The following is a 17290-nucleotide window of genomic DNA, read 5'->3' as shown; positions in this document are numbered from 1 at the left end:
TCAACTTAGACCCGGAGATGGCCAGAAAGACACAAAAAGACAGTTTTTTTTAACCCTTCATGAAGATTATGATGAATTGTTGATACATGTCTAAAAAAAATATACACATATATATATATATATATATTTATAAAAAAAAAATGTTTATAACTTTATAAAAAGTCTTTTTTTTTTATAACATTATAAAAAGTATTTTTAGTCATCGTGGGCACAAGATACATGTCTAAAAAAAATAAAAAATAAAACTATATTTTTTTATTTTTTTTATAACTTTATAAAAAGTTTCTCGTGCGCACAACATACATGTCTAAAAAAATAACAAATAAAACAATTATAATTGTTTTTTGTTTTTTTTTGTCATCGTGGCACGAGATAGTTTCTCGTGCGCGTGAGACACAAGTCTAAAAAACATAAAAAATTAAAAAATATATATATATATATATTTTTTTATAACTTTATTAAAAGATACATGTCTAAAAAAAAACAATTATACAAAAATAAAATTCCCCCATGTCCCTTTAGGGGCTTCGTACTATGCTAATTGTAAAAAAAACTTAAATATGCAGGCATGTCCATGCTGTCAGTGGGAAGGTCGTTTGTGTGTGTGTGTGTGTGTGTGTGTGTGTGTGTGTGTGTGTGTGTGTGTGTGTGTGTGTGTGTGTGTGTGTGTGTGTGTGTGTGCGTGTGTGTGTGTACTCACTTCATTAACAGGCAGTTAAGGGGAAGATATAAACATCCCATCAGTCTTTATCCCAGTGATAGCAGACATCGTACAGTAAGTGATTTTTGAATTATGTTTGTATATCTTGTTCAGCACTTATACTGCTACATGATGCTTAGTGTTTGACTAAAGCTGCATCTGTTTAGCACACAGCTTCTAAAAGTGAAGTGAAGTGAATTATATTTATATAGCGCTTTTCTCTAGTGACTCAAAGCGCTTTACATAGTGACACCCGATATTTAAGTTCCATTTAAAGCAGTGTGGGTGGCCCTGGGAGCAGGTGGGTAAAGTGTCTTGCCCAAGGACACAACGGCAGTGACTAGGATGGCGGTAGCGGGAATCGAACCAAAAATAGAAGTTTCTGGATCATCATTTGTCCCAAAGTAGTCTTTGTTGTCTCTCATCAAGTCTGCCATGATTAGTAGTCCTGTTGTTGTTGTTGAAGGGAAAAGTGAATGTTGTGGTGCGTCTCGGAAATTAATACGCCGCCGTGTGATTCAAATGAGCAAAACACATGAATATGACATGTTATTATGAATGTTACTACATTACATATATACTTACAGTGTGTATATAAAATATGTAAATATTACATGTTATTATGAATGTTACTACATTACATATATACTTACAGTGTATATATAACACTTAAAATGATGAAAAAATGTAAATATTACATGTTGTTATGAATGTTACTGCATTACATATATACTTACAGTGTGTATAAAAAAATATGTAAATATTACATGTTATTATGAATGTTACTGCATTACATATATACGTACAGTGTGTATATAAAATATGTAAATATTACATGTTATGAATATTACAGCATTACATATATACTTACAGTGTGTATATAAAATATGTAAATATTACATGTTATGAATATTACAGCATTACATATATACTTACAGTGTGTATATAAAATATGTAAATATTACATGTTATTATGAATGTTACTACATTACATATATACTTACAGTGTATATATAATACTTTAAATGATGAAAATATGTAAATATTACATGTTGTTATGAATGTTACTGCATTACATATATACCGGTACTTACAGTGTGTATAAAAAATATGTAAATATTACATGTTATTATGAATGTTACTGCATTATATATATACGTACAGTGTGTATATAAAATATGTAAATATTACATGTTGTTATGAATATTACAGCATTACATATATACTTACAGTGTGTATATGAAATATGTAAATATTACATGTTATTATGAATGTTACTACATTACATATATATTTACATTATGTATATAATACTTAAAATGATGAAAATATGTATATATTACATGTTATTATGAATGTTACTGCATTACATATATACGTAGTGTGTATATAAAATATGTAAATATTACATGTTATGAATATTACAGCATTACATATATACTTACAGTGTGTATATAAAATATGTAAATATTACATGTTATTATGAATGTTACTACATTACATATATACTTACAGTGTATATATAATACTTAAAATGATGAAAATATGTAAATATTACATGTTGTTATGAATGTTACTACATTACATATATACTTACAGTGTGTATAAAAAATATGTAAATATTACATGTTATTATGAATGTTACTGCATTATATATATACGTACAGTGTGTATATAAAATATGTAAATATTACATGTTATGAATATTACAGCATTACATATATACTTAGTGTGTGTATAAAATATGTAAATATGACATGTTATTATGAATGTTACTACATTACATATATACGTACAGTGTGTATATAAAATATGTAAATATTACATGTTATGAATATTACAGCATTACATATATACTTACAGTGTGTATATAAAATATGTAAATATTACATGTTATTATGAATGTTACTACATTACATATATACTTACAGCGTATATATAATACTTAAAATGATGAAAATATGTAAATATTACATGTTATGAATGTTACTGCATTACATATATACTTACAGTGTGTATAAAAAATATGTAAATATTACATGTTATTATGAATGTTACTGCATTATATATATATACGTACAGTGTGTATATAAAATATGTAAATATTACATGTTATGAATATTACAGCATTACATACTGTATATACTTACAGTGTGTATATAAAATATGTAAATATTACATGTTATTATGAATGTTACTACATTACATATATACTTACAGTGTATATATAATACTTAAAATGATGAAAATATGTAAATAATACATGTTGTTATGAATGGTACTGCATTACATATATACTTACAGTGTGTATAAAAAAATATGTAAATATTACATATTATGAATGTTACTGCATTATATATATACATACAGTGTGTATATAAAATATGTCAATATTACATGTTGTTATGAATATTACAGCATTACATATATACTTACAGTGTGTATATAAAATATGTAAATATTACATATTATTAATGTTACTACATTACATATATATTTACATCATGTATATAATACTTAAAATGATGAAAATATGTATATATTACATGTTATTATGAATGTTACTACATTACATATATACTTAGTGTGTATATAAAACTTTGATGGAGGTGCTTGAATGTTTTTTTAAGCTCCATTGTTCGCTGACTCTTGCTAATTTACGAGTTAGAATGCATAAAAACCAGAAAACCACGCATTGTTGTCTTACATAAGGATTGTGAATGATAGACAAAGTTTAAAAAAAAAGTGCAGTTCCCCTTTAAAGAGTGACAAGAAAACAGAATATGATAGAATACCTGAAAACGGCGTCCCACGTGAGTTGCTTGGAGCCTTTAGTTTTAGGTCCTGAGGTGCGATCGAGCTCTTGCACCACCTCTGGAGTGCGTATGAGTTGTCTGAAGCGCTCGGCTTCTCTCTGCAGGCATCACACACAATGAACACATCAGAACATCTCACTTCTCTCTGCAGGCATCACACACAATGAACACATCAGAACATCTCACTCAATACACAAAAATGAGTGTCTGACTTCATATTTTCATTGTAGACACAGTTTTCCTTTTTTCTTAGCTTTTTGTTGGGGTTGATTTTCTTTTATCGTACTTAATTTATATTTGTTGAGTGCCATGTTTGGAACTATATTGAACGATCATATGATGCAGCAAGATAAAACATGGCTTTGGCTGTGCTTTGCCCATTCCAGGAGATTTACCAGTCATCAAGGACCCATGTCTTCAGGGCGACGGAAATGGTAAGTAAAACTGATATCTGCACAGACACAAACTACTAACACATTGCTTGTAGAATAGCTTATAGCAGAGGTGTCCAAAGTGTGGCCAAGGGGCCATTTGTATCCCACAGCTTATTTTTGAATGGCACATTCTAAAAATACGATTTGGAAAAAAAACATAAAAAAAGTGGGATAAAGCCATCCATCCCTCCATCCATCTTCTTCCGCTTATCCGAGGTCGGGTCGCGGGGGCAGCAGCTTAAGCAGGGAAGCACGCAGACAATATAATCATAATGGGGGACTTTAATATCCATATGAATACCCCATCGGACCCTCAGTGCGTGGCGCTCCAGACTATAATTGATAGCTGTGGTCTTACACAAATAATAAATGAACCTACGCATCGCAACGGCAATACGATAGATCTAGTGCTGGTCAGGGGTGTCACCACCTCCAAAGTTATGGTACTCCCATATACTAAAGTAATGTCCGATCATTACCTTATAAAATTCGAAGTTCTGACTCATTGTCAACAAACTAATAATAATAATAACTGCTATAGCAGCCGCAACATTAATTCTGCCACAACGATGACTCTTGCTGACCTACTGCCTTCGGTAATGGCACCATTCCCAAATTATGTCGGCTCTATTGATAACCTCACTAACAACTTTGACAATGCCCTGCGCAAAACCATTGATAGTATAGCACCGCTAAAACAAAAAAGGGCCCCTAAAAGGCGCACCCCATGGTTTACAGAAGAAACCAGAGCTCATAAATTATCATGTAGAAAGTTGGAACGCAAATGGCGCGCGACCAAGCTTGAGGTTTTCCATCAAGCATGGAGTGATAGTTTAATATCGTATAAACGCATGCTTATCTTAGCTAAAGCTAAATATTACTCAAATCTCATCCGCCTCAACAAAAACGACCCTAAATTTTTGTTTAGTACAGTAGCATCGCTAACCCAACAAGGGACTCCTCCCAATAGCTCCACCCACTCGGCAGATGACTTTATGAATTTCTTTAATAAGAAAATTGAACTCATTAGAAAGGAGATTAAAGACAACGCATCCCAGCTACAACTGGGTTCTATGAACACAGATACAACTGTATCTACGACGGATACTGCAATACAAAATAGTCTCTCTCTTTTTGATGAAATAACATTAGAGGAACTATTACAGCGTGTAAGTGGGATAAAACAAACAACATGTTTACTTGACCCACTTCCTGGGAAACTTATCAAGGAGCTTTTTGTATTATTAGGTCCATCCATCCATCCATCCATCTTCTTCCGCTTATCCGAGGTCGGGTCGCGGGGGCAGCAGCTTAAGCAGGGAAGCCCAGACTTCCCTCTCCCCAGCCACTTCGTCCAGCTCCTCCAGGGGGATCCCGAGGCGTTCCCAGGCCAGCCGGGAGAGATAGTCTTCCCAGCGTGTCCTGGGTCTTCCCCGTGGCCTCCTACCGGTCGGACGTGCCCGAAACACCTTCCTAGGGAGGCGTTCGGGTGGCATCCTGACCAGATGCCCGAACCACCTCATCTGGCTCCTCTCCATGTGGAGGAGCAGCGGCTTTACTTTGAGCTCCCCCCGAATGACAGAGCTTCTCACCCTATCTCTAAGGGAGAGCCCCGCCACTCGGCGGAGGAAACTCATTTCGGCTGCTTGTACCCGTGATCTTGTCCTTTCGGTCATAACCCAAAGCTCATGACCATAGGTGAGGATGGGAACGTAGATCGACCGGTAAATCGAGAGTTTTGCCTTCCGGCTCAGCTCCTTCTTCACCACAATGGATCGATACAGCGTCCGCATTACTGAAGACGCCGCACCGATGCGCCCGTCGATCTCACGATCCACTCTTCCCTCACTCGTGAACAAGACTCCGAGGTACTTGAACTCCTCCACTTGGGGCAAAATCTCCTCCCCAACCCGGAGAATATATATATAATCCATCGCGCCTGCGCTTTCAAAACAAGAGTCTCCGAAAGCCAGCGCAAACAAGCTAGCAAGCTACGGAGTTTGACGCCAATATATTTCTTGTAAAGTGTATAAAAACGTATATGGAAGCGGGAAACTTTCATGTGGTATTAGACAGAAAGGAGGAACTTTTCTTCTCCTCCATTTGAAAACGTGGACGTTATCATGTCTGATTACAATCAACGCAAGTCATCAGAATCAGGTAATACACCAACTTATATTCTAGTCTTCATGAAAGAAAGGAATCTATATGTGTTAAACATGCATGTATATTCATTAAAACACCTTTAACATGTAAACAAAAACAGCAAAATAAATACATATAAATGATATACTGTATATATCAATGTATATGTATCTATGTATATATATATATATATACAGGCAACGAAAGAAACATCATCATCCACGCAAAAAACTCCATTCTCATCCACAACAGTACACCATGGCAAAAAAAGAACAATGCAACATTTGACGTCACTATGGGAAGTTTTGACGGAGCAGAAACGTGTGAACTCGTTGGGAGTTTCCTCCTCTCCCAGCTCGCTAGCCTCAATCTGAACCTTGGTATTTACCGTGATGACGGACTGGCAGTGTGTCGCGCCTCGCCAAGGAGCAGCGAGAATACCAAGAAGCGCATATGCCAAATTTTCAAAGAGAACGGCCTACGGATCACGATTGAAGCCAACAAGCAAACCGTCAACTTCCTTGACGTCACTTTCAACCTGAGAAATAACAGCTACCAACCATTCACGAAATCCAACACAACACTCCAATACGTGCACCATGACAGCAACCACCCACCCACCACCACGAAAAGAATACCTACCGGAATCAATAAAAGGCTATCGATGCTGTCATCTAGCAAAGCTGAATTTGACCAAGCAACCCCCCCGTACCAAAAAGCCCTTGATGAAAGCGGATACAATTTCACCCTCACCTATGAACCCACGCCAGGAAACCAGCCAAAAAAGAACAGAAAACGAAACGACATCATCTGGTACAACCCCCCATACAGCAAAAACGTCTCAACTAACATTGGACACAAATTCCTCAATCTGATTGACAAACACTTTCCCAAAGACAACACCCTAAGAAAAGTATTCAACAAGAACAACATTTAATTGAGCTACAGCTGTATGAACAATATACGACAAATCATCTCAAACCACAACAAAACAATTGCAAATGAGCCGTCGGCCCCCGGACAGAGCGACTCCAAAACCAACAAAGGCTGTAACTGTCAAAAGAAACCTGATTGCCCTCTCAACGGGGGGTGCTTACAAACATCAGTTGTCTACCAATCTAAGGTAATACGCAAGGACATCAACACATCCGACACATATGTAGGATTAACCGAGGGAGAATTCAAAACCAGATGGAACAATCACAAGGCTTCTTTCAGGAACAAAAACCTGCGAAATACCACAGAACTCAGCAAACACATTTGGGACCTCAAAGACAATAATGTTGAATATTCAATAACATGGCAAATTCTTGCATCCAGCACACCTTACAATAGTGGTAATAAAAGATGCAACCTATGCTTGAAAGAGAAACTGTTTATTATTTACCGTCCAGACCTGTCATCCCTCAACAAGCGCAGCGAAATTGTAACAGCATGCCGCCACAGACGGAAACACCTCCTAGGTAACACATGAGCCAATCACCACGCCCCTACGCCAGCCTGTACCCACCCACTCTGTGCCCTATATAAACCATGGTATGTGAATGCTCCCATTAAAAGCTCCTGATGATTGAGGGAACCCCCCCTCATGAAACAGACCTGTAGAGATGAAATAGTCTTGTGATTTTTTTCCCCACACATACATATACATACATACATATATATATATATATATATATATATATATATATATATATATATATATATATATATATATATGATATGAGTGTGTATGTTACTCATCAGTTACTCAGTACTTGAGTAGTTTTTTCACAACATACTTTTTACTTTTACTCAAGTAAATATTTGGGTGACTACTCCTTACTTTTACTTGAGTAATACATCTCTAAAGTAACAGTACTCTTACTTGAGTACAATTTCTGGCTACTCTACCCACCTCTGATCATAAGTAGCCATACAATGAATGCAGCTCATCCTACAGTATGATGATGATGATGATGATGAGCACGTCTATTTACCTTTCTCTCTGTAACTTTGTCATTCTCCAGACCCCTGCAGCACACCAACAGATCATGAAGAGCCAGACTCATAGTGCCTCCAAGTTGGACGATGCTGTAAACATGTACAGCATATTTGTTTGTGTCACCTGCAGGTATAATGCACACATGACTGCACATACAGTGGGGCAAAAAAGTATTTAGTTAGCCACCGATTGCGCAAGTTCTCCCACTTAAAATGAAGACAGAGGTCTGTAATTTTCATCATATGTACACTTCAACTGTGAGAGACAGAATGTGAAAAAAAATCCAGGAATTCACATTGTAGGAATATTAAATAATTTATTTGTAAATTATGGTGGGAAATAAGTATTTGGTCACTTCAAACAAGGAAGATCTCTGGCTCTCACAGACCTGTAACTTCTTCTTTAAGAAGCTCTTCTGTCCTCCACTCGTTACCTGTATTAATGGCACCTGTTTGAACTGGTTATCTGTATAAAAGACACCTGTCCACAGCCTCAAACAGTCAGACTCCAAACTCCACTATGGCCAAGACCAAAGAGCTGTCGAAGGACACCAGGAAAATAATTGTAGACCTGCACCAGACTGTGAAGAGTGAATCTACAATAGGCAAGCAGCTTGGTGTGAAAAAATCAACTGTGGGAGCAATTATCAGAAAATGGAAGACATACAAGACCACTGATAATCTCCCTCGATCTGGGGCTCCACGCAAGATCTCATCCCGTGGGGTCAAAATGATCATGAGAACGGTGAGCAAAAATCCCAGAACCACACGGGGGGACCTGGTGAATGACCTGCCGAGAGCTGGGACCAAAGTAACAAAGGTTACCATCAGTAACACACTACGCCGACAGGGAATCAAATCCTGCAGTGCCAGACGTGTCCCCCTGCTTAAGCCAGTGCATGTCCAGGCCCGTCTGAAGTTTGCCAGAGAGCACATGGATGATACAGCAGAGGATTGGGAGAATGTCATGTGGTCAGATGAAACCAAAATAGAACTTTTTGGTATAAACTCAACTCGTCGTGTTTGGAGGAAGAAGAATACTGAGTTGCATCCCAAAAACACCATACCTACTGTGAAGCATGGGGGTGGAAACATCCTGCTTTGGGGCTGTTTTTCTGCTAAGGGGACAGGCCGACTGATCCGTGTTAAGGAAAGAATGAATGGGGCCATGTATCGTGAGATTTTGAGCCAAAACCTCCTTCCATCAGTGAGAGCTTTGAAGATGAAACGTGGCTGGGTCTTCCAGCATGACAATGATCCCAAACACACCGCCCGGGCAACGAAGGAGTGGCTCCGTAAGAAGCATTTGAAAGTCCTGGAGTGGCCTAGCCAGTCTCCAGACCTCAACCCCATAGAAAATCTATGGAGGGAGTTGAAAGTCCGTGTTGCTCGGCGACAGCCCCAAAACATCACTGCTCTCGAGAAGATCTGCATGGAGGAATGGGCCAAAATACCAGATACTGTGTGTGCAAACCTGGTAAAGACCTATAGTAATCGTTTGACCTCTGTTATTGCCAACAAAGGTTATATTACAAAGTATTGAGTTGAATTTTTGTTATTGACCAAATACTTATTTTCCACCATAATTTACAAATAAATTCTTTAAATATCCTACAATGTGAATTCCTGGATTTTTTTTTCACATTCTGTCTCTCACAGTTGAAGTGTACATATGATGAACATTACAGACCTCTGTCATGATTTTAAGTGGGAGAACTTGCACAATCGGTGGCTGACTAAATACTTTTTTGCCCCACTGTATAGGCAATGGTCATACCGGAAATGACATCATTGTTAGTACCGCAGTCAACTACTAAATGACCTGTTAGTTAACTCATCTGCTAGTTATATAAACAAGAGTAAAGACAATGTTAGTTATATAAGCAAGAGTATAAACAATGTTAGGCCTTACCTGGCGTAGCACAAAAGCACTTTACAGTGAATGTAACAACACGCATGCTAAAGTAATGCTTCTTGGCTTACCTTCCCGCGATGAAGTGACAACTTTGAATGAGTCGTCTCACAGGAAGTTGCACATGTTAGCTGATGTGCTACTTGGCCATTTTCTCTCACAGGAAGTTGCACATGTTAGCTGATGTGCTACTTGGCCATTTGCTCTCACAGGTAGTTGCACATGTTAGCTGATGTGCTACTTGGCCATTTGGTCACGCGTTGACGCGGAGAAACGAAACAGGAAATTCCCGCCTCGGGAGCCAAAGGCGAATGTGACGTCACTTCCGGGTTATTGTGGGACGACATGAATAAACATTTACGTATGCAAGCAAAAAAAAGTGAGAATAACCCAACATTCTAGAGAATATAGTTATTCTTCAAAGAATCACACTTATAAATTTGAAACGTTTTTAAAAAAAATTATTTTTTTTAAATGTATTTATTTTTTTATAGTTTTTTTTTTAATTGAACAACAAACATGCATTTATAATTCACTCAACAGTCAAGGCACTTTCAACAACAAGGAAAGAAAACAAAAGTAAATACAGATACTGCTGGCCCCACTATGGACTGGACTCTCACACTATTATGTTAGATCCACTATGGACTGGACTCTCAAACTATTATGTTAGATCCACTATGGACTGGACTCTCACACTATTATGTTAGATCCACTATGGACTGGACTCTCACTATTATGTTAGATCCACTATGGACTGGACTCTCACACTATTATGTTACATCCACTATGGACTGGACTTTCACTATTATGTTAGATCCACTATGGACTAGACTCTCACACTATTATGTTAGATCCACTATGGACTGGACTCTCACTATTATGTTAGATCCACTATGGACTGGACTCTCACACTATTATGTTACATCCACTATGGACTGGACTTTCACTATTATGTTAGATCCACTATGGACTGGACTCTCACTATTATGTTAGATCCACTATGGACTGGACTCTCACACTATTATGTTAGATCCACTATGGACTGGACTCTCACACTATTATGTTAGATCCACTATGGACTGGACTCTCACAATATTATGTTAGATCCACTATGGACTGGACTCTCACAATATTATGTTAGATCCACTATGGACTGGACTATCACACTATTATGTTAGATCCACTATGGACTGGACTCTCACACTATTATGTTAGATCCACTATGGACTGGACTCTCACACTATTATGTTAGATCCACTATGGACTGGACTCTCACACTATTATGTTAGATCCACTATGGACTGGACTCTCACTATTATGTTAGATCCACTATGGACTGGACTCTCACACTATTATGTTAGATCCACTATGGACTGGACTATCACACTATTATGTTAGATCCACTATGGACTGGACTCTCACACTATTATGTTAGATCCACTATGGACTGGACTCTCACACTATTATGTTAGATCCACTATGGACTGGACTCTCACACTATTATGTTAGATCTACTATGGACTGGAATCTCACACTATTATGTTAGATCCACTATGGACTGTACTCTCACTATTATGTCAGATCCACTATGGACTGGACTCTCACTATTATGTTAGATCCACTATGGACTGGACTCTCACACTATTATGTTAGATCCACTATGGACTGGACTCTCACACTATTATGTTAGATCCACTATGGACTAGACTCTCACACTATTATGTTAGATCCACTATGGACTGGACTCTCACACTATTATGTTAGATCCACTATGGACTGGACTCTCACACTATTATGTTAGATCCACTATGGACTGGACTCTCACTATTATGTTAGATCCACTATGGACTGGACTCTCACACTATTATGTTAGATCCACTATGGACTGGACTATCACACTATTATGTTAGATCCACTATGGACTGGACTCTCACACTATTATGTTAGATCCACTATGGACTGGACTCTCACACTATTATGTTAGATCCACTATGGACTGGACTCTCACACTATTATGTTAGATCTACTATGGACTGGAATCTCACACTATTATGTTAGATCCACTATGGACTGTACTCTCACTATTATGTCAGATCCACTATGGACTGGACTCTCACTATTATGTTAGGTCCACTATGGACTGGACTCTCACACTATTATGTTAGATCCACTATGGACTTGACTCTCACACTATTATGTTAGATCCACTATGGACTGGACTCTCACACTATTATGTTAGATCCACTATAGACTGGACTCTCACACTATTATGTTAGATCCACTATGGACTGGACTCTCACTATTATGTTAGATCCACTATGGACTGGACTCTCACACTATTATGTTAGATCCACTATGGACTGGACTCTCACACTATTATGTTAGATCCACTATAGACTGGACTCTCACACTATTATGTTAGATCCACTATGGACTGGACTCTCACTATTATGTTAGATCCACTATGGACTGGACTCTCACACTATTATGTTAGATCCACTATGGACTGGACTCTCACACTATTATGTTAGATCCACTATGGACTGGACTCTCACACTATTATGTTAGATCCACTATGGACTGGACTCTCACTATTATGTTAGATCCACTATGGACTGGACTCTCACACTATTATGTTAGATCCACTATGGACTGGACTATCACACTATTATGTTAGATCCACTATGGACTGGACTCTCACACTATTATGTTAGATCCACTATGGACTGGACTCTCACACTATTATGTTAGATCCACTATGGACTGGACTCTCACACTATTATGTTAGATCTACTATGGACTGGAATCTCACACTATTATGTTAGATCCACTATGGACTGTACTCTCACTATTATGTCAGATCCACTATGGACTGGACTCTCACTATTATGTTAGATCCACTATGAACTGGACTCTCACACTATTATGTTAGATCCACTATGGACTGGACTCTCACACTATTATGTTAGATCCACTATGGACTAGACTCTCACACTATTATGTTAGATCCACTATGGACTGGACTCTCACACTATTATGTTAGATCCACTATGGACTGGACTCTCACACTATTATGTTAGATCCACTATGGACTGGACTCTCACTATTATGTTAGATCCACTATGGACTGGACTCTCACACTATTATGTTAGATCCACTATGGACTGGACTATCACACTATTATGTTAGATCCACTATGGACTGGACTCTCACACTATTATGTTAGATCCACTATGGACTGGACTCTCACACTATTATGTTAGATCCACTATGGACTGGACTCTCACACTATTATGTTAGATCTACTATGGACTGGAATCTCACACTATTATGTTAGATCCACTATGGACTGTACTCTCACTATTATGTCAGATCCACTATGGACTGGACTCTCACTATTATGTTAGGTCCACTATGGACTGGACTCTCACACTATTATGTTAGATCCACTATGGACTTGACTCTCACACTATTATGTTAGATCCACTATGGACTGGACTCTCACTATTATGTTAGATCCACTATGGACTGGACTCTCACTATTATGTTAGATCCACTATGGACTTGACTCTCACACTATTATGTTAGATCCACTATGGACTGGACTCTCACTATTATGTTAGATCCACTATGGACTGGACTCTCACACTATTATGTTAGATCCACTATGGACTTGACTCTCACACTATTATGTTAGATCCACTATGGACTGGACTCTCACTATTATGTTAGATCCACTATGGACTGGACTCTCACTATTATGTTAAATCCACTATGGACTTGACTCTCACACTATTATGTTAGATCCACTATGGACTTGACTCTCACACTATTATGTTAGATCCACTATGGACTGGACTCTCACTATTATGTTAGATCCACTATGGACTGGACTCTCACTATTATGTTAAATCCACTATGGACTTGACTCTCACACTATTATGTTAGATCCACTATGGACTGGACTCTCACTATTATGTTAGATCCACTATGGACTGGACTCTCACTATTATGTTAGATCCACTATGGACTGGACTCTCACTATTATGTTAGATCCACTATGGACTGGACTCTCACACTATTATGTTAGATCCACTATGGACTGGACTCTCACAATATTATGTTAGATCCACTATGGACTGGACTCTCACACTATTATGTTAGATCCACTATGGACTGGACTCTCACACTATTATGTTAGATCCACTATGGACTGGACTCTCACACTATTATGTTAGATCCACTATGGACTGGACTCTCACACTATTATGTTAGATCCACTATGGACTGGACTCTCACACTATTATGTTAGATCCACTATGGACTGGACTCTCACACTATTATGTTAGATCCACTATGGACTGGACTCTCACACTATTATGTTAGATCCACTATGGACTAGACTCTCACACTATTATGTTAGATCCACTATGGACTGGACTCTCACAATATTATGTTAGATCCACTATGGACTGGACTATCACACTATTATGTTAGATCCACTATGGACTGGACTCTCACACTATTATGTTAGATCCACTATGGACTGGACTCTCACACTATTATGTTAGATCCACTATGGACTGGACTCTCACACTATTATGTTAGATCCACTATGGACTGGACTCTCACTATTATGTTAGATCCACTATGGACTGGACTCTCACTATTATGTTAGGTCCACTATGGACTGGACTCTCACTATTATGTTAGATCCACTATGGACTGGACTCTCACACTATTATGTTAGATCCACTATGGACTGGACTCTCACACTATTATGTTGGATCCACTGTGGACTGGACTCTCACTATTATGTTAGATCCACTATGGACTGGACTCTCACTATTATGTTAGATCCACTATGGACTGGACTCTCACACTATTATGTTAGATCCATGATGGACTGGACTCTCACACTATTATGTTAGATCCACGATGGACTGGACTCTCACAATATTATGTTAGATCCACTATGGACTGGACTCTCACACTATTATGTTAGATCCACTATGGACTGGACTCTCACTATTATGTTAGATCCACTATGGACTATACTCTCACAATATTATGTTAGATCCACTATAGACTGGACTCTCACACTATTATGTTAGATCCACTATGGACTGGACTCTCACAATATTATGTAAGATCTACTATGGACTGGACTGCCACTATTATGTTAGATCCACTATGGACTGGACTCTCACACTATTATGTTAGATCCACTATGGACTGGACTCTCACACTATTATGGTAGATCCACTATGGACTGGACTCTCACTATTATGTTTGATCCACTATGGACTGGACTCTCACTATTATGTTTGATCCACTATGGACTGGACTGTCACAATTCTATGTTAGATCCACTATGGACTGGACTCTCACACTATTATGTTAGATCCACTATGGACTGGACTCTCACTATTATGTTAGATCCACTATGGACTGGACTCTCACACTATTATGTTACATCCACTATGGACTGGACTCTCACACTATTATGTTAGATCCACTATGGACTGGACTCTCACACTATTATGTTAGATCCACTATGGACTGGACTCTCAAACTATTATGTTAGATCCACTATGGACTGGACTCTCACACTATTATGTTAGATCCACTATGGACTGGACTCTCACTATTATGTTAGATCCACTATGGACTGGACTCTCACACTATTATGTTACATCCACTATGGACTGGACTCTCACACTATTATGTTAGATCCACTATGGACTGGACTCTCACACTATTATGTTAGATCCACTATGGACTGGACTCTCAAACTATTATGTTAGATCCACTATGGACTGGACTCTCACACTATTATGTTAGATCCACTATGGACTGGACTCTCACTATTATGTTAGATCCACTATGGACTGGACTCTCACACTATTATGTTACATCCACTATGGACTGGACTTTCACTATTATGTTAGATCCACTATGGACTAGACTCTCACACTATTATGTTAGATCCACTATGGACTGGACTCTCACTATTATGTTAGATCCACTATGGACTGGACTCTCACACTATTATGTTACATCCACTATGGACTGGACTTTCACTATTATGTTAGATCCACTATGGACTGGACTCTCACTATTATGTTAGATCCACTATGGACTGGACTCTCACACTATTATGTTAGATCCACTATGGACTGGACTCTCACACTATTATGTTAGATCCACTATGGACTGGACTCTCACAATATTATGTTAGATCCACTATGGACTGGACTCTCACAATATTATGTTAGATCCACTATGGACTGGACTATCACACTATTATGTTAGATCCACTATGGACTGGACTCTCACACTATTATGTTAGATCCACTATGGACTGGACTCTCACACTATTATGTTAGATCCACTATGGACTGGACTCTCACACTATTATGTTAGATCCACTATGGACTGGACTCTCACTATTATGTTAGATCCACTATGGACTGGACTCTCACACTATTATGTTAGATCCACTATGGACTGGACTATCACACTATTATGTTAGATCCACTATGGACTGGACTCTCACACTATTATGTTAGATCCACTATGGACTGGACTCTCACACTATTATGTTAGATCCACTATGGACTGGACTCTCACACTATTATGTTAGATCTACTATGGACTGGAATCTCACACTATTATGTTAGATCCACTATGGACTGTACTCTCACTATTATGTCAGATCCACTATGGACTGGACTCTCACTATTATGTTAGATCCACTATGGACTGGACTCTCACACTATTATGTTAGATCCACTATGGACTGGACTCTCACACTATTATGTTAGATCCACTATGGACTAGACTCTCACACTATTATGTTAGATCCACTATGGACTGGACTCTCACACTATTATGTTAGATCCACTATGGACTGGACTCTCACACTATTATGTTAGATCCACTATGGACTGGACTCTCACTATTATGTTAGATCCACTATGGACTGGACTCTCACACTATTATGTTAGATCCACTATGGACTGGACTATCACACTATTATGTTAGATCCACTATGGACTGGACTCTCACACTATTATGTTAGATCCACTATGGACTGGACTCTCACACTATTATGTTAGATCCACTATGGACTGGACTCTCACACTATTATGTTAGATCTACTATGGACTGGAATCTCACACTATTATGTTAGATCCACTATGGACTGTACTCTCACTATTATGTCAGATCCACTATGGACTGGACTCTCACTATTATGTTAGGTCCACTATGGACTGGACTCTCACACTATTAT

General features: G+C 38.1%; 1 protein-coding gene across 1 annotated transcript in view; it reads right to left on the bottom strand.

Annotated features, from left to right (window-relative positions):
- atm (ATM serine/threonine kinase) overlaps positions 1 to 10247 on the bottom strand; it is a 138004-nt gene extending 127757 nt beyond the window's left edge. The window contains exons 1-3 of the mRNA XM_061925914.1: positions 10062 to 10247; positions 8075 to 8168; positions 3496 to 3614 (exon numbers count right to left, since the gene is read on the bottom strand). Coding sequence (XP_061781898.1) covers positions 3496 to 3614; positions 8075 to 8146 — 191 coding nt within the window. The 5' untranslated portion in view covers positions 8147 to 8168; positions 10062 to 10247. The remainder of the gene's footprint in view (positions 1 to 3495; positions 3615 to 8074; positions 8169 to 10061) is intronic.
- Between the last annotated feature and the right edge of the window lie 7043 nt (positions 10248 to 17290).

This window comes from Nerophis lumbriciformis, linkage group LG30 (genome assembly GCF_033978685.3).
Source record: "Nerophis lumbriciformis linkage group LG30, RoL_Nlum_v2.1, whole genome shotgun sequence".
Classification (NCBI taxonomy): Eukaryota; Metazoa; Chordata; class Actinopteri; order Syngnathiformes; family Syngnathidae; genus Nerophis; species Nerophis lumbriciformis.
This window is presented reverse-complemented; position numbering and strand designations above follow the sequence as displayed.